This window comes from Lithobates pipiens, unplaced genomic scaffold (genome assembly GCF_037356315.1).
Source record: "Lithobates pipiens isolate NorthernLeopardFrog02 unplaced genomic scaffold, aLitPip1_a1.2 Scaffold_3, whole genome shotgun sequence".
In the NCBI taxonomy this organism is placed as follows: Eukaryota; Metazoa; Chordata; class Amphibia; order Anura; family Ranidae; genus Lithobates; species Lithobates pipiens.
The window spans coordinates 239,580,988-239,600,790 of NW_027507790.1; the positions used below are offsets into that span (position 1 = coordinate 239,580,988).

At 44.7% G+C, this 19,803-nt stretch overlaps 1 protein-coding gene across 1 annotated transcript in view; it reads left to right on the forward strand.

Annotated features, from left to right (window-relative positions):
- Positions 1 to 17,509, forward strand: part of LOC143941041 (phospholipid-transporting ATPase IC-like) — a 150,200-nt gene extending 132,691 nt beyond the window's left edge. The window contains 8 exon segments of the mRNA XM_077462950.1: positions 2,448 to 2,736; positions 3,143 to 3,291; positions 3,293 to 3,367; positions 5,554 to 5,637; positions 5,736 to 5,981; positions 9,470 to 9,608; positions 15,281 to 15,411; positions 16,810 to 17,509. Of these exon segments, the coding sequence (XP_077319076.1) occupies positions 2,448 to 2,736; positions 3,143 to 3,291; positions 3,293 to 3,367; positions 5,554 to 5,637; positions 5,736 to 5,981; positions 9,470 to 9,608; positions 15,281 to 15,411; positions 16,810 to 17,040 (1,344 nt within the window). The 3' untranslated portion in view covers positions 17,041 to 17,509.
- The last annotated feature ends 2,294 nt before the right edge of the window (positions 17,510 to 19,803 follow it).

Sequence of the window (19,803 nt, forward strand, 5' to 3'; positions counted from 1 at the left end):
CATGAAATTGTCCTGCAAGACATTTAGGAACTGGCGAGCCTTAGACAAATGCGTGGTTCCCTCCGCCCGTCTATGTCTGCATAATTAAAATCCCCCATAATAACACTTCCCACCCTTGCTGCTAATCCAGCTTGTGATAGAAGATCTGTCTCCCCCTCCTCCCTCAGGTTAGGGGCCTATAGGATAATCCCAGTATTTTCCCCTTAGCTTCATCCCTTTCAAGCTCTACCCATAAGGATTCCACCTCCTCCCTTGCTCCCTTAGTGATCTCATCTCTCACACTCGCGTGTACATTATTCTTTATATATAGGCATACCCCTCCCCCTTTTTTTTTTTTTACCCTCTCTATCCCTGCGATAAAGGGTATACCCTTGAATGGTTGCCAGCCAATCATGAGAGCTGTTGAACCAGGTCTCTGAAATTCCCACAAAATCCAAGTCCTCCTCGTACAATAGTATCTCTAGTTCACCCATCTTGTCCGCCAGGCTCCTGGCATTGGTGAACATGCCACATAGTTTAGATCGGTCGCATACTATCCTCTTAATGGGTGTTCTGAGATTGCAACTAGGACTTGTTACTATACTTACCTTGGGTTTATCTGCTTTAGTCAACCTACCACTAATGCCCCCAATACTACCCTCCCAGAATATGTTCCACACTGACTATCTCTACCCCCCCCCCCCCCCCCCAATTGCCTAGTATAAAAAACTCTCTAACTTATTGGTGACCTTTACTCCCAGCTGCACCCTCCTCATTTAGGTTCAGTCTGTCCCCTCTATAGTACTGGTGATTGACTGAGAAGTCGGCCCAGTCCTCCAGGAACTCAAACCCCTCCTTACTACACCAGATATTCAGCCACTTGTTTACTTCCCTAATCCCCCCTGCCTTCCTGAGAATATTACCTTTTGGAGGTCCTTTTCCTCAAGTTAGCTCCCAAGTCCCTAAAATGGTTCTTTAGGACACTCCATCTGCCTCTGACTTTCATTGGTGCCAACGTGCACCATGACACGCGGGTCTTCCCCAGCCCCTCCCAACAATCTGTCCATTAGATCCGTGATGTGCCGAACCCGAGCACCCGGTAGACAACATACAGTTCGGCGCTTCAGGTCTTTGTTAAAGATTGCCCTCATTGTCCTTCTAAGAAATTAGTCCCCTACCACCAGAGTCTGTCTTTCCTTTCCCTTCGCTTCCCCCCACTGTCACTGGAGGAGTTCTTCCCCCGGCAGCTAGGAGAGTCCCTCAGCTCCAGCAGTGCTGGTCCCTGACTGGTTTCACCAATGTCACTCAATGGAGCATACTTATTTGGATACTCAAGCCCTGGATCGGCCTCCCTGGCATTTCCCCCTCTACCCTTCCTGACTGTAACCCATCTACTTTCCTAATGCCTGCACCTTTTTGTCTCCACCGCCTCTGTGCTGGCCCCTGCCATGTGCTTTCCTGGCTCTTTTAGTATGGAGGGACATCTCAGTGCTGACAGTTGCTTCCCCAGATTCAGAACCTGGGCTTCCAGGGAAACAATGTGCTTACATTTTGCACAGCAGTATTCGCCCTCGATCAGATGATCAAGGAACACATACATGACGCAAGATGTACACTGAGTCGCATCTCCACACCCATCGTGCATTGTACCTACCAATTTAATGAGGATTGGGGATTATACCCTGTCCAAATTACCGAACAACTAGCTTCCTGACACTGATGCGCAACAAGGCAATACACAGGTACTCAACAAGACAAAACACAGGTACTCGCTGACCAAGGTGCACCCACTGACCAAGGTGCACCCGAACACACAGTACACAAGTACGAACAAATCCACACATACTACTCAGACAACACTCAGGTACTCACAATACACAGGTACTACCTGACACTAATACTCAATACAGCCCACGTGCACTGGCAGCACTCATGTGCTTACAATACACAGGTACACACTCGCCCTACACAGGTACTTGACCCCTGTTACAACCTCTTGTTTCCAACTCTGGTTTTTTAACTCACCACTTAGTCCAGTTCCTCTTTTGGTCTAAGTTCCAGCAAGCTCAAAGATGAGCAGGCACACAATGAGTTCTACAGGAGGTTATATAGGCCTCAAGCACCTGTGGCCAGTTAACCACTTCCCTTAGTAGGTTGAAGGAAGCAAAGAAAAAAAAGCTGTTTAAAAAGTGACAGAAAAAAGGTGTTAAAAAGCTACAAGGAGGAAAAGCCCCAAAAAGAACCTAAAAATGCAACCCAGCAATCGCCAGCGGTCAAAAAGCAAAACTTCTACAAAGCACACTCTTCACTCAAGGTCCCCACTGTTTAGCTTCCAACCAGCAGCACATGACTACTCTTGAACAGGATTTCACACTCAAATGACCAGAATATTATCACATAATACCTAACCTTCACTCTGTTGTATTAAAATACATTTCCTTTAATTTTGTCTGATTCTCTTTTAACAGAATGAAATACTTCTGGAAAAGAAAAAAAAGAAAAAGAAACGCCTGAAGCTCAAATTTCCCAGAACAGCTGAAGAGAAGCAGAAGGACCTGGTGGATAAACAGAAAGCATATGCCCTTAAAGAGCAACGACAGAAGAACTTTGTGGACCTGGCGTGTGAGTGCAATTCCGTCATCTGCTGCAGAGTGACCCCCAAACAGAAGGCCATGGTGGTAGACTTGGTGAAGAAATACAAGAAGGCCATCACCTTGGCCATTGGAGACGGTGCCAATGATGTCAACATGATTAAAAGTAAGAAGGAAATAGAATTGGAGCTGAATATAGATCTGTGTTTGCAATAGTCAACCATATTCAACAATTCTTGACTTCCAACTAAAACCAGTCATACATGACCCAGTACTTGCAAATGATACAACCAATTTTACCTTCTCATCACTTTTCATTATTGCTTGTAGAGATTTTCTGAACGTTTTGTGGCTGTTCCCGTTTGTGCCACCCAATGTTCTTGCAATAAAACAGCGGCTGTAGTATTTCATATTTACTTAAAATAAAAATAAAAATTTTTAGTCCTTGTCTTGGAACTTGTAAATTGCCTCCAACAAGACAATTGTCAGGAATAGAGAGATGAAATTTAGAAAACTCTGAAGATGGTTTGGTATGGTCTTTTGCCCTAAAGTTCTCTCTTCCTCTGTCTCAGCTGCCCATATAGGTGTTGGTATCAGTGGACAGGAAGGTATGCAAGCGGTGATGTCCAGTGACTACTCCTTCGCTCAGTTCCGATACCTGCAGAGGTTGATCCTGGTCCACGGCCGCTGGTCCTACATTCGCATGTGCAAGTTCCTTGGTTTTTTTCTTCTACAAAAACTTTGCATTCACGTTGGTTCACTTCTGGTACTCGTTCTTCAATGGATTTTCTGCTCAGGTAAGCAGAGCAGCCTGTATAAGTGTTGATGGCCCGGGTCACACAGGGCTGAATAATGCTTTTGTTGGGCAGCATATCTAGAAGGAGTTGATCAAACTTGGAATACCATCATAGTTATTAGTTGAGAAGACGTTGATGGCTGGAAAATCTAGGAACTATTTCACCAAATTAAAAAGGACCATCACTGGTTTCTACAGCTGTGTGAAAACCAATGATGATGATTTTTTTTATTTTTATTTTTTTGTGAGCTGTATGCCTGAATTAATTTCTGTATGCTTGACACTTTCTATCTACGTTCTTCAGCTATCTTAATTGTTACTTGACATGTATTGATGTGGGTTTTTTTCTTTAGTTTAGAACAGAGTAGCAAATGGTTAAAAAATGTCAACCTTACATGTCCCATTGCTCATGTGCTTGCTATACCATGTACTGATATGAAAAGGTATCCTGTTCTCTTTGTATTGCTTCCTTCTGTGTGAAATCTTTGGTGTTTCTGCCAGTCCCTCTGCTTTCCTATTAAAAACTGACCACACTAGGCAAGAGAGCACATCATGGGCAGTGCTCCAGCAGTGCTTGAAACTCAGCCTGCTCTCTTCCAATGAACAGACTTGTGCTGACACCCCACCGCACAACCATTTACTGGAAACTTCAGTGTGCTACTTTTTCCCATCCCTGAGTGCCTTATACTGATGAGAACATAGAGTATGTGACCATTTATAAAAATATGGAAAAAAGTGATTTGGATTTTTATATATATATATATATATATATATATATATATATATATATATATATATATATATATATATATATATATATATATATATATATATATATATATATATATATATATATATATATATATATTTTTTTTTTTTTTTTTGATGCACAAATGTTTTGCCTTTCATTTCTGCTTTAAACTGAATCGGTTGTTTTACAAGGTGAGGGTTTACATCAGTGGTCTCCAAACTGTGGCCCGGGGCCAGATGTGGTCCTTTGCTTGCTTCTATCTGGTCCTTTTCGGCACTTTTCTTCCCACTGATGCAAGACCCTAATCCTTCCACTGACACCAAAAATAGGGCATAATCCCTGTTACTGACATCAACAGGGCACTATTTCTCCCAATGACACCAATGATGGGGCACTATTCCTCTCACTGAAACCAACAATGGGGCACTATTCCTCCCAAAGACATGCAGGAAGGTTAATTGGCTTCTGTCCAAAATTGGCCCTAGTATATGAATGGGGACCTTGGATTGTGGGCTCCTTGAGGGTAGGGACCAATGTGAGTGTGTAATGTACAGGGATAGGGACAATTGTAGACACTCAGGTTGAACTGGATGGACTGATGTCTTTATTCAACCTTACTAACTATGAAACTATGATGCTAAAGATTCACTGTTTACTCCTACGGATGCCAGGACGATTTCTACTCCCAATAACCACAGTCCGATACCCCCCCCCCCTCCCCCAAAAGTCTGATGACTGTAAACTGGCCCTTTGTTAAAGTTTGGAGACCCCTGGTTTACATGTTCTTTAGGACCCCTGTTGTGTGTTGTTCTTTTTTTGTCTGTCTCATTGGGGAGATTTCCCTTTTACACCTTGCCACATAGAGATAGCAGGAAGTAGGAGGAGATGTCGTCAAAGTGAGGAAATTTTCTTAGTAGTTAGGTTTCCCATTGGAAGATTTTCCTCTTTATTCCTGTCAGAGGTGGACTAACAACTCATGGGGCCCCTGGGCAATAGGAGATTATGGGGCCCCTAGGCAATGCGAGATTATGGGGCCAGACAGTATACACACACACACAGTATACAATCACACAGTACACACAGTATACACAGACTTTCTGTTGGCTGAGAAGGTACTGGAGAGGTGGGGCAGCTATAATCTCAGGATTTTTAGACCAAAAGGATGTCAGTAAGGGACATTTCAGAGACAGATGTAAAAAAACAAAACACAGATTTTTACATGCGGTCCCTGGTTTTACTGAGGCTGGCAACCCTGAGGGGGCCCCCTAGTGGCTCGGGGCCCTCGGGCAGTGCCGGAATGGGCCCAATGGTCAGTCCGCCCCTAATTCCTGTTCAGTGACAATTTAATAATTACTGTTTTACAAAATTTAACTGAATCTGATTTCGATGCTGAAAATGAAACCCAAATATTAAAAAAAATTTCCTTGACATTTCAGACGGTGTATGAAGATTGGTTTATTGCCTTGTACAATGTCCTGTACTCCAGCTTGCCTGTCCTTCTCGTTGGCCTTATGGATCAGGTCAGTGCCTTCATAGAACATATAAATTATACATTGGAGCTTCAACAGTGCAGCTCAGATTTGTGCTTCTTTCCCTGATTTTAAAATTTTTGTTGCAGGATGTCAGTGATAAACTGAGCCTTCGCTTTCCTCGCTTGTATATACCGGGCCAGAAGGATCTACTGTTTAACTACAAGAAATTCTTCTTGAGTTTGTTCCATGGATTAGTGACTTCCTTGATCATCTTTTTCATACCGTACGGAGCGTTCTTGTTAACCATGGGGCAGGATGGAGAGGCCCCTTCCGATTACCAGTCATTTGCTGTGACCACGGCCACCGCACTCATCTTTACCGTCAACTTCCAGGCAAGCAGAGCTCATACAAACGCACTTTCTTTAACCACTTGCTTACTGGGCACTTAAACCCCCTCAGTCCCAGACCAATTTTCAGCTTTCAGCGCTGATGCACTTTGAATGACAATTGCGCGGGCATACAACACTGTACCCAAATGAAATTTGTTATCATTTTTTTCCCACAAATAGAGCTTTCTTTTGGTGGTATTTAGTTACAGCTCGGAGTTTTATTTTTTGCTAAACAAACAAAAAAAGATGCAAAAAAATAAAAAAAAATCATGTTTTAATAGTTTGTTATAAAATTTTGCAAACGGGTCATTTTTCTCCTTCATTGAAGTGCGCTGATAAGGCGGCACTGATAGGCTGCATTGGTGGGCACTGATGGGCTGCATTGGTGGGCACTGATGGGCTGCATTGGTGGGCACTGATGGGCTGCATTGGTGGGCACTGATGGGCTGCATTGGTGGGCACTGATGGGCTGCATTGGTGGGCACTGATGGGCTGCATTGGTGGGCACTGATGGGCTGCATTGGTGGGCACTGATGGGCTGCATTGGTGGGCACTGATGGGCTGCATTGGTGGGCACTGATGGGCTGCATTGGTGGGCACTGATGGGCTGCATTGGTGGGCACTGATGGGCTGCATTGGTGGGCACTGATGGGCTGCATTGGTGGGCACTGATGGGCTGCATTGGTGGGCACTGATGGGCTGCATTGGTGGGCACTGATAGGCTGCACTGGTGGGCACTGATAGGCATAGTTAAGGCGGCACTAATAGGCACAGATAAGGCGGCACCGATGGGCACTGATGGGCAAAGATGGGCACAGATAAGATGGCACGGATGGGTGGCACGGATAAGTGGCACGGATGGGTGGCACGGATGGGCACTGATAGGTACCACAGATAGATGGGACTGATGGGCACTGATAGGTGGCACTGATAGGTGGCTCTGATAGGTGGCACTGCTGGGCACTGATGGGCGGCACTGCTGGGCACTGATGGGCGGCACTGCTGGGCACTGATGGGCGGCACTGGGGTGCAGCACCTTTGAGGCAGATTGGGTGGCACTGTGGGGTGGCACTGTGGGTGGCACTGTGGGCATTATGGGCACAGACGGGGGGCACTTACTTTTACTTTGTTAAACTTCAGGATGGCACTGCGGGAGGCAGGTGGGCACTGGCAGGTGGCATGTGGTGACTTTCATTGCTGGCCGTGATCGGGACTGATGTCCCGATCACGGCCGCCGGTGATCGGCTTTTTTTTTTTCTCCTCGCGCTGTCAGCGCGAGGAGGAATAATAGCCGATTACCGGCTCCGTTCTATCACATGATCAGCTGTCATTGGCTGACAGCTGATCACGTGATAAGGGGTCGGGATCGACCCCTTACACGGATCGGTGATCAGGCGAGTCTCACGGACTCGCCGATCACAGAGCGCGCCGCGCGCGCCCCTCAGGGGGCGCGCAGGCCGCTCGTAACCGGGACGACGTCAATAGACGTAGTCCCGGAAATCTAGGTCCGCGCTAATGCCGTCATTCGGCAATAGCGCGGTACCCAAGTGGTTAATTATGACATTTGTGATTTTTATGGCGGAAAATTGGAGCGCTTTTGGAGTTTTTAAAGCAATCAGCCCGTTCCCCTCACTTCTGTCAATGTTGTAGTAATGTCACCACCCCTGCCGGGACAAGGTCATCTAGAGCCCACCCCCCCCCCCCCCCCAAGATGCATGAGTAATAAGTATCAGCAAAAATATAGGACCGGTGTAGATAAAGTCTTGCCAGCCCGTGGGAGAGTTAGCAAGCCATGAGATGCATTACTAGAAGGGACATAGAAAGAAAATGGTATTTGCAATATGGCTGTTAAATTCAGGATAAAAATAAGCTCATTGATAATCAATGGCTTATATTAAAATGGAAGTAAACCCTTCCAAACAACTTTGACCTACAGGTAAGCCTAGATTAAGGCTTACCTGTAGGTCCAAGTAATATCTCCTAAACCTATATGGTTTAGGAGATATTTGCCCGAAAATGGGCACCGCTGTCTACGGCGCATGCGCCGTAGACAGCGGCACGCATGCGCACTAAATGCGGCAAGTCCAAGAATGGATTTGCCAAATTTGTCGACTCCCGTGCGCATGCGCGGGAGTGACGTCATCGCGGCCTCGCCGTATGACAGCGGCGGAGCTGCGAGGCGCGACTCCCGTGCGCATGCGCGGGAGTGACGTCATCGCGGCTTCGCCGCTGTCATTGGTCGGAGCTGCGAGACGCCACCAGCAAGATGGACGCGGCGGACTACAGGGATCAGCGGCGACTTCGCTGGCTCCTGTGTCAGGTAAGTGACACATAATGAGCTACTATGCGATGCATAGTAGTCCATTATGCTTTACCTTTGCAGGGAAAAAAAGAGGAAGTAAACCCATCAGGGTTTACTTCCTCTTTAAGATAAACCATAAATTGAACCGTGTCCCAGAAGCATGGGGCTTACCTGAAGAGTGGAGGGTCAAAAATAACCACATATGGAATAGGTTTTTTTAAATTGTCAGACCCATTGAATGTCACTCCAAACATAGGTGGAGGATGGTTTTTCTAGCACTACAATCAAGAGATATAAATATATAGTTCAAAATCAATCCCCAATTTTTAACATTTATCCTATGTATTCTGTCCACCAGACGGGTATTTAAAATCCCACTATGTGTTTGTATATTGTGCCCTCCTAGCACTAATCATCTACCCCTAAAATTTCCTCTAAGTAGAAGTACTTCCCCCACTCCAAATCTTCTCTCAAACCACAAATTGCCCCCATCCCCCCTTCTACCACAAATCGCCCCTTCCACCCCCCAAATTTCCACTCCTAGCACAAATCCCCCTAATCATCCCTATTCGCACATATAAACCCCCCCCCCCCAAAAAAAAAATTCTCTTTCTAGCACAATGCCATTGCCCCCCCACCCTAACACATCTTCTAGCACAGCCCCCCCAAAACAGATACTCCTTGCAACCCCAAAATTTTGCCTCAATTCTTACTCCCTGGCACCCCCCCAAATCCCCCCCTTCCAACACAAATCCCCTTGCTCCCAATCTTCTCACAACGCCCTCCCACCTCACATGGTACCACAGTGCCCAGGCCAGCTGCCCCTCCTGGGTGAAGTGAGAGGAAAGCTCTCCCCTAAGAGGACAACATCAAGAACCTGGTAGACCTTCTGACCTTTTTCCACTCTACCCAGCTAATTATGTTTTTTTAAATGTATTAAAATAAAAAACACAATGCCCACACTATATAACACTACTAAAAGAGTACAAAAGTATTAGGAACTTGAAAAAAGCCTAAGAACTGCAGTGCTTTAAAAATAAAATATAAAGTGTACATCCATCATTTTTGGAGGACTAATATATTTGCATTGGAAATTACAAAAAGTCGGTGACATTGTTTTTTGGAAGTTAATGCTGCAGAATTGAATTGCATTTCTTTGATTGACCTTTCTTTCTCTGTGCTATAACAGATTGGGCTGGACACATCCTATTGGACGTTTGTGAATGCGTTCTCTGTGTTTGGAAGCATTGCCATCTACTTTGGAATCACGTTTGACCTGCAGAGTGCTGGGATCCATGTCCTCTTTCCTTCCAAGTTCATATTCACAGGTAGATGGTTCTACTAGGGCAGTGGTTCTCAACCTGGGGGTCAAATGATGATTTGCCAGGGGTCACCGAATCCTGCAGGGCTGTCCCTGGAGCCTGTGGCTGCCCACTCAGCCTCTTTTTAGCTGCACATTTAGTTCGCAGCATGGGTGAGGGGGCAGAGATTAGAAGTCAGCTGACTGGTGAGGAATGATGTCGGCATAGGTGTCACTGCTACGAAACACCACAAAGTTGGAGACACAGTGACTATAACACTACCTGTGATTTATAGTTGCCATTAAAAGTCCCCACTACAGTTCTCAGATCAGCAGATGACCTTGATCAAGAGCACCTTAGTTGGCTGATCAGAACTCCCCCCAGCGCTACCAATGATCCCAACTACGCAATGAAAAAGGGAGAGAAAGATTAAGAGAACAAGAAAGGCGGCTAGAGAGAGGGATGGGAAAAAAAAAAAAAAGAAATTAGGATAGAGAGTCGTAAAAGGGAAAGAAAGGAGAACAAAGAGAGTGGTAAACCCTAAAACGTACCATAAGGGGTTCTAATAGTGTACGTCTAAATGTCCGTGGGTTAGGGGTGCAGATTACTTGTCTTGGGTGCCAACAACCTCAAATACAAAAATAATTTTACTGTTAGGGGTCCCCACAACTTGGGAAATTTTATCAAGGGGTCACGGCGCTAGAGGGTTGAGAACCGCTGTACCAGGGGCAAGCTGGGATTTTCACTTCACCAAGTGTTTTACACAATATTCGTGAATCTGTGCTGTGATAGAAATGTAGCTGCTAGCACAAAAATTATTTCATCCTCCTGTGTGAAGAAATCACAGAGCACCACCATCTTATAAAGTAAACACTCACCAAAATGATATGCTGCAATTAATACAGCAGCTACAGCACGAAATTCAAGCAAGGATCCTCTCGGGGCATGTATACTGCAGTCTCAGGACATCTCCTTTTAACCCATGGTCCAGTCCCAACTGCAGTAAATAAAGCTCACCCAGAAGCCAAATAGATGTCAGCAATAGTGCAGTATTTTTATTAAAATAATGGGCATCAATACAGTAACAGTACAGATTAGGGGTCCACTTGGCTAACGTCAGATTGGACAAAACAAGTCGGGGTGGAGACTCTGTGCTGACGTCACACCACTGCACGACCCAGCTTTCTGTGTGAGTTTTTCATTAGCTTTAGCAATTATCTTTTATCTTCAGCTACCTCCAGTGCTAGGGGAGGTGGCTGACTGATGCATAAGCTTTGCCACCCTGATTAACAACCTGTGCTGGTGTCAAATATCAGAATTATTTGGTTGATTTGTTAAATGTTGTATTTAGCGGTTACAGGAACTTTGCATTTTAAAAGATTTCCTAGTGTTTAATTGGCCCTCTTTAACCACTTAAGGACTGCCGCACACAGATATACTTCAGCAGGGCGGCCTTCCCGCGGAAAATCACATACAGGTACAGGTATGTGATTTCGTGTAGTGGGTCTGGGTCATTCGTGTGTATCACAGGCCAATCACAGCAGGATCAAATTGGTGGGTCCGGAGGCCGCGATGACCCCTGGGACCCACCAATTGTTCACAGGAGAGGCAGAACGGCAGTCTTCCTATGTAAACAAGGCAGACCGCCGTTCTGTGAGGGAGGAAGATGGAGATCTTGTGTTTCTGCTAAGCAAAAACACAGATCTGTTTTCCTCCAGTCACAGCATTCCCCCCATTTAGTAAGCACTCCCTAGGAGCACACTTAACCCTTTGATTGCCCCTGATAACCCCTTCCTTGACTGTGTCCTTAGTACAGTGACCGTGTATATTATCTAGCACTGACCACTGTATTGGTGTTACTGGTCCCCAAAAAGTGTCAGGTGTCTGGCTTTGTCCTGCTAAAAATCGCTGCTAGTCACCATTACTAGGAAAGTTTTTTTTTTTTTAAATTCCATAAATCTATCCCATAGTTTGTAGATGCTATAACTTTTGTGCAAACCAATCAATATACGCTTATTGGGGGGGGACACAGAGTTAGGCTAATATTCATTACCTACTGGGTTATAAGCCATCTCTAGGTAAAGGAACCTGGTAGACAAAGTCTTATATAACTCCTCCCATACAGAAAGTACATCAGTTTTTTTACCAGTGTCTGCAAGGTGGATGGGCACGATTGTTTGAGGTCTCTGAGCTCCAGGTCTCTAGTCTCACAAACCTTTCTTAAATTAATCAAGGGATTGACAGATCGGAACCATTTGACACAGGCTCTATATGCTTAGATAAATGATACCCGAGCCTCACAAAGAAGACTCAAGATCCTGCGAAGTTTTGGCTGTAATGCTACCTCCAAGCGCTGGATCCTGCGAAGTGGAATCTTGGACACCACAGAGCTAAGGCATTACTGTACAGATCCAAAAGAGTGGACCCTAAACATATAAAGGATACCCAGTCCTTGAAGGTCCTCAAGTGACAGGAACCTGCTGTGATGGGTCAAGATTGGGCTCTTAGTTTCAATGATTCAGGACGAGTGGGTCACCTCAACTATATCCCGCGGTTATAAGCTAGAGTTGCTGGGGCGTTCCCCCTCAGAGGTTCCTAAGATCCAGCATTCCCTTGGATCCTCCAAAAATAAACGTATTGTTTCAGGCACTACATCATTTAGTGCATCAAGGAGTAATTACACAGGTTCCTGTATCCGAAAGGGGCGCAGGGTTTTACTCAAGCTAATTTTATGGTTCAAAAACCAACTGGGGACACAAGGCCCATTTTTGGATCTAATAACTACTAATCCAGTCCTTTCGGATGGAGGCTGTCCACTCCGTAGTAGCCTCACTCCAGATGGGAGACTTTCTAGCCTCCATCGATCTAAAAGATGCATATTTACATGTACCCATCTTTCAGCCTCATCAGAGGTTCCTGGGATTTGCAGTAGAGGAACGTCCTTTTCAGTTTGTGACTCTACCCTTCGGGCTTGACACAGCTCAGCGGGTGTTCACAAAGGTCCTAGCACCAGTACTAGGTCTCTTAAGGGCCCAAGGGATCTTGGTGATCAGGTATCTAGATGACCTCCTGCTCAGAGATCACTCTGGTGTCCTCCTTCGAGGCAGTGCCCTATGTTCCATTCCAGACCTATACAACAAGACATCTTGTTGGTTTCCCATAAGCCTAAACTGATGGTTGCAAGATCAGAACCTGCGAAAGGGAAGATCCTTCCTTCCAGTAACCTGAAGAGTACTGATCACAAATGCCAGTCTCTCAGGCTGGGGAGCAACCCGAGAGGGGCTCACAGCTCAGAGGAAATGGTCAGGGACAGGTTAGATCCTGCCCATCAACATCCTGGAGTTACGGGCAGTAGGTCTGGCCCTACGGTCCTGGATGGTGGAGCTTCCGGACTGCCCTATCGGGGTTCAGCCTGACAATGCCACTGCAGTGGCCTATATAAGCTACCAAGGCAGTAACAAAAATCGTTCAGCTCTGGAGGAGGTGGACCACATACTAGCCTGGGCAGAGGGACATGTGCCGATTCGATCAGCAGTCCATATCCCAGGAATAGAGAGCTTAAGGCAGATTATCTCAGCCACCAGCAGATCTGCCCAGGGGAATGGTCCCTACACCCAGGGGTGTTTCAGGAAATTTTCCAGCATTGGGGATGGCCAGTGGTCGACTTATTGGCATCCAGGTTCAACAACAAGCTACAGCAGTTTATCGCGAACCTGGGATCCTCTCGTAATTGGAGCAGATGCTCTGGAAGTTCCAGGGAGCCAGTACTCCCTGGTTTATGCTTTCCCCCGGTACCTCTCCTTCCACATTTGTTGTGCAGAATTCGGAGAGAGGGGGTTCCAGTCATTCTGGTGGCACCAGTCTGGCCCCGAGATTGTGAGACTGACAATAGATGGGCCATGGACGCTTCCACGTCACCCCGATCTACTGTCTCAAGGTCTTATATTGCACCCCAATTTACAGTCTCTAAATTTGATGCCATGGCTATTGATTCCAGGGTGTTGAAGGGCCGTGGCATCTCGGGACCAGTGGTGTCTACCCTAGTGAATGTTAGAAAAGCTGTCACTAGGAAGATCTATCATAGAGTCTGGAAAACTTCTATTGCTTGGTGTGAAGCCATAAAAAGGCATCCTCGGACATATGTGATTGGGAGAATTCTCTCTTTTCTACAGTCAGCTGTGGAAATCATATTGGCTTTGCATACAGGCCTTTTAGCCTCCCATTCGCTGGTCCAAACCTTTATGCAGAGGGCAACTCGTTCGTCACCAATGTGTCCTTGGGACTTTAACTTGGTACTGTCTGTTACAGAAACAACCATTTGAGCCTATCAAGGAAATTCCATTAGACTTGCTGTCACGCAAGCTAGCCTTCCTGATGGCCATCACCTCGGCTAGAAGGTTGTGTCGGAGTTGCCAGTCCTTTCGTGCAGGGAACCATACTTGATCCTTCACCACGACAGGGTCGTGTTACAACCTGTTCCATCCTTTTTGCCAAAAGTGGTGTCAACCTTTCATTTAAATCAGGATATTATTTTGCTGCCTTTTTTCCCTCAGCCTCGTTCGGCAGAAGAGAGATGACTGCATTCCTTTGGACGTTGTCCAGGCAGTCAAGGTTTATTTGTCTAGATCTGCGGAGATCCGAGGATCAGACTCATTTTTTGTTTCATGAAAAGGACCCAAGAAGGGACAGGCAGCTTCCAAAGCTTCCATTGCCAATTGGGTCCGTCAATTGGTCATTCAGGCCTGCGGTCTGAAATGTAAAACTCCTCCATTTAGGGTGAGCGCTCATTCTACCAGGGGTTGTATCGAACCTCCAGGGCTTTTCACCATCAGGTATCTTTGGCTCAGATTTGTAAGGCTGCTACCTGGTCTTCATTGCATACGTTCACAAAATTTGTGGATGTTACAGCAGCCGAGGATTTGGCTTTTGGCCGCAGTGTACTGTGAGCTGCCGTAAAGGGTCTGATGGCTATTGTTTAGCAGGGTGTTTCCCTCCCCTCAAGGCTATTGCTCTGGGACATCCCAGTACGCAATGAATATTAGCCTAACTCTGTGTCCCATGATGTATGAAAAAGAAAATAGGATTTTTACATTATACTTGCCTGTAAAATCATTTTCTTCAAGTAAATCATGGGACACGGAGGTCCCTCCCCTCTTTGAGGATTCAGTGCTTGCTACAAAACTGATGTACTTCCTGTATGGGAGAGGTTATATAGGGGATCACTTCCTGTCTAAGACTTTGTCTACCAGTGTCCATTCACCTAGAAATGGCATATAACCCAGTAGGTAATGAATATTAGCCTAACTCTGTGTCCCGTGATGTACTCAAAGAAAAGGATTTTACGGGTAAGTATGACGAAAAAAATTCAATTTTATTTTTTATTTTTTCCAAAATTGTCTGTATTTTTTGTTTTATACAACAAAAAATAAAAATCGCAGAGGTGATAAAATACCACCAAAAGAAAGCTGTGTTTGTGAGGAAAGCATCGGTTTTATTTGGGTAGAGCATGGCACGACCGTGCAATTGTCAGTTAAAGTAACGCAGCGCCATATCGCAAAAAATGGTCTGGTCATGAAGGGGGGTAAATCTTCCAGGGCTTTAGTGGTTAAACTATGTATATAATCATTATTTATCATTATTTTTAATAATATTATGGTATAAGATCTGTAAAATTATGAGATTTTGGTTCTTGTCTTCAGGAGCGGCGCCAAATGCTTTACGCCAACCCTACCTCTGGCTGACTATAGTCCTGACCGTGGCGGTGTGTCTGCTTCCAGTTGTAGCCCTGAGATTCCTGTGCAAAACTATGCGACCCTCAGAGAGCGACAAGGTAAAGTGGCCCTTTTCTTGTATTGTTGGCCAGTGTTGTATGTTCACAGCTAAAACAATACAGTTTAAAAAATGTCCGATAGTAAAAGTGTCACACAACACAATAATGACTCAAATATTTGAATTGTGTTGCATGACATTTTTTCTATCTGACATTTTCTAGGGTGTTGGAATACACATAACCGTGTGTTTTTTTTTTTTTTTTTTTTTTTGTGAATTTTATATTATCACTGGTACTTAGAGTGGATTGTGCAGAGAATACCATTTGACTATGTTTTCCAACGGTTTAAAAAACATTTTTATTTCTGAAGGTAAATTATTATTTGGGAAGAGGAGCTTTTTATATTTAGGAGTCCAGGTTTTCATATGAAATGTCTGTTTTTTTTTTTTTTGTTTTTTTTACAGCATTCAATACTACAAGCTCACATTACATATACACTATATTACCAAAAGTATTGGGACACCTGCCTTTACACACACATGAACTTTAATGACATCCCAGTCTTAGTCCGTAGGGTTCAATATTGAGTTAGCCCACCCTTTGCAGCTATAACTGTTTCAACTCTTCTGAGAAAGCTGTCCACAAAGTTTAGGAGCGTGTATATGGGAATGTTTGATCATTCTTCCAGAAGTGCATTTGTGAGGTCAGGCACTGATGGAGGCCTGGCTCGCAGTCTCCGCTATAATTGGTCCCAAAGGTATTCCATCGAGTTGAGGTCAGCACTCTGTGGAGGCCAGGCAAGTTCCTTCACTCTAAACTCGCTCATCCATGTCTTTATGGACCTTGCTTTGTGCACTGGTGCGCAGTCCTGTTGGAACAAGAAGGGGCCACCCCCAAACTGTTCCCACAAAGTTGGGAGCATGAAATTGTCCAAAGCGTCTTGGTATGCCGATGCCTTAAGATTTCCCTTCAACAGAAGTAAGGGGCCAAGTCCAACCCCTGAGAAAACACCCGGCCATTTGATTTGGACCAGTGCACAGAGCAAGGTCCATAAAGACCCGGATGAGCAAGTTTGGGGTGGAGGAACTTGACTGGCCTGACCTCAACTCGATAGAACACCTTTGGGATGAATTAGAGCGGAGACTGTGAGCCAGACCTTCTTGCCCAACATCGGTGCCTGACCTCACAAATGCGCTTCTGGAAGAATGGTCAAACATTCCCATAGACACACTCCTAAACCTTGCGGACTGCCTTTTCAGTAGAGTTTGAATCTGTTGCAGCTGCATAGGGTGGGCCAACGCAATATTGAACCCTATGAGCGAAGACTGGGATGCCATTAGTGCATGTATAGGCAGGTGTCCCAATACTTTTGGTAATGTATATTCAGCTCAATCAGGAAGATGTTGAAATCTTTTATATCATGTTCTTACAGTTGTATTATTTTTCCTGTTTTTCCAGATTCAAAAGAACAGAAAGAAGCTCAAGGCAGAGGCCCTGTGGAGGCCGCGGGCCAGTACAATCAGACGTGGTACCGCTGGCCGCCGTTCCGCCTATGCCTTCTCCCACCAGAGGGGATACGCTGACCTCATCTCTACAGGACGCAACATTGGCGTAAAAAAACGGGCTCCACTTGATGCTGTGCTAGGCGGTAACGCAGCTGAACTGATCCACGTGGCAGGAACTTCCTGATTGAGAGACGTTCGTTGTTGCCTTTTTAAAGCAAATACATGCACATGAAAGTTACAATTCTATTTTTTTAAATGCTTCCCCTTCTCAGGGCTTTTTTTATACAGAGATAAATCTATTCTTACATTCTACGCGACTGGATTTGTGGAGACAATGTGCACAAGACATTTTTTTTTTTTTTTTTTTAAAGAAAACTGTTTTTCACTAAGCGGGCATCTTTTTCTGTGGCCAGTAGGGAGCGCCAATCATATGTGAAAGTGACATTTTAGTAATGACTTGATCCTAAGAACACATTGGTGGCTGTGTAGTAAGGTGCAGACTTGGCTTCGCAGCAGTGTACACAATTATGTACTGACTTTTTTTTTTTTTTTTTTATTTGTGAAACTTTTATTTTGATCACAGTAATCTGTGAAATTGTTTACATTTTAGCTTATTGTCTTTATTTAATGCTAATAAACTGTAGTAAATGTTCGAGCTTGATTTATATTTTTTTTTTCCTTAACCACTTCAGCCCCAGAAGGATTTACCCCCTTCCTGACCAGAGCGTTTTTTGCGATTTGGCACTGCGTAATTTTAACTGACAATTGCGCGGTCGTGCGAAGTGGCTCCCCACAAAAATTTGGCGTCCTTTTTTCCCACAAATAGAGCTTTCTTTTGGTGGTATTTGATCACGTCTGCGGTTTTTATTTTTTGCGCTATAAACAAAAAAAAGTGCGTAAATTTTGAAAAAAAACTAATTTTTTATTATTTGCTATAATAAATATCCCAAAAATATATTAAACACTTTTTTTTTTTCCCTCAGTTTAGGCCGTTACCTATTCTTCTATATATTTTTGGTTGAGAAAATCGCGATAAGTGTTTATTGATTGGTTTGCGCAAAAGTTATAGCGTATACAAAATAGGTGATAGTTTTATGGCATTTTTCAGATTTTTTTTTTTTGTTTACTAGTAATAACGGCGATGAGCTTTTTATTTATTTATTTATTTATTTTTTATCGAGACTGCGACATTATGGCGGATACATCTGACAATTTAGACATTTTTGTGACCATTGGCATTAATACAGCGATCAATGCTATAAAATTGCATTGATTACTGTAAAAACGTCACTGGCAGTGAAGGGGTTAACCACTAGGTGGCAATGTAGGGGTTAAGTGTTCCTAGAGGCATGTTTCTAACTGTATGGGGGTGTGGCTGTGTGTGACACCACACTGATCGCTGCTCCCGATGACAAGGAGCAGACGATCAGTGTGCTGTCATCAGGCAGAACGGGGAGATATTGTTTACATCGGCATCTCCTCGTTCTTGAGCTCCATGACATGATCGCGGGTATCCCCGCGGCGATCGAGTCTGCGGGACCCCTCGACCAAAGTCACGGAGCTCTTGGCAGGCGCGCACGTACGGGAAATTCGTTACATTACTTTGACCTGCCGTGCCATTCTGACGATGTATATGTACAGGAGCCGGTCGGGAACCGGTTTTAAAGCTCCCTAGCGCTGGATGCACACAGTTTGTGTCCAGGGCTGGTGGTTCTAGCCACACATGACCTGAAATTTCCAGAAGCGTCAGATTCTTCAGATGATCAGCAGAGCTGGTAGCTGGAGAGGTAAACATTAAACATTTTCTTTGCAGCAGACCCTTTACTTTTAGAGTTGCCCTTCTCAAATGTTTTAACACAGAGGAACCCTTGAATAACTGTCCAGTCTCAGAGAACCTCTGCTATAAATGACTATCTACATTTCATGATGCATTAGTGTGATGGTCAGTGGGAAGAATGCTCCTTACTAGGGATGAGCCGAACACCCCCTGGTTCGGTTCGCACCAGAACTTTCGAACGGACCCCGCGTTCGTAACGAACGTTAGAACCCCATTGAAGTCTATGGGACTCGAACGTTCAAAATGGAAAGTGCTAATTTTAACGGCTGATATGCAAGATACTGTCCTAAAAAGGGTTTGGGGACCTGACTCCTGCCTCAGGGGACATGGGTCAATGCAATAAAAAGGTTTAAAAGCGGCCGTTTTGGCGGGAACACTGATTTTAATGACGATTAAAGTGAAAAAAAAAATGAAATATTCCTTTAAATATGGTGCCTGGGGGGTGTCTGTAGTATGCCTGTGAAGTGCCACGTGTTTCCCGTGTTTAGAACAGTCCCTGCACAAAATGACATTAAACGGAAATAACACCATTTAAAACTGCTTGCGGTTTTAATGTTATATCTGGTTCCTGCAATATGGTTGAAAATCATTCAGAAAAATGGCATGGGTAGCCCTCCCTGCCCATTACCAGCCTATTTGGGTCTTGTACGCATATTAAGGGGAACCCCGTACCCATATTAAAAAAAGGAAATGTGTGTGGCCCCCAGGCCCTATATACTCAGAACACCAGTATACAGGTGGTGCAAACAAGACAGGGACTGTGTAGGTTTGTTGTGTTAAGTTGAATCTGTTTGTAATTTTCAACTGGTACATTTTTAAAGTGTAGCTCCAGTCAAAAAAACTATTTTTAAGCTTTTTGGAAAACATAGGGAAGGGTTATCACCCCTGTATAATTTGTTTTGTCGTCCATCTTTTTTCATCTCACTTGCTGTTGTCTCCTTCCGTTTGCAAGTAGGAGATGTTTGTAAATTGGATGTTTGAAAGTAGGGGCCTGCCCTATATGCTCTGCAGAAATGGCGGAACAAGGTGTTGGTTTTGCCACAACATTGTAAGCCCTCAAAGTGACTCTTGGTGGGCGCTGGAGCGCCCTGCTGTGAACGATTATATCAA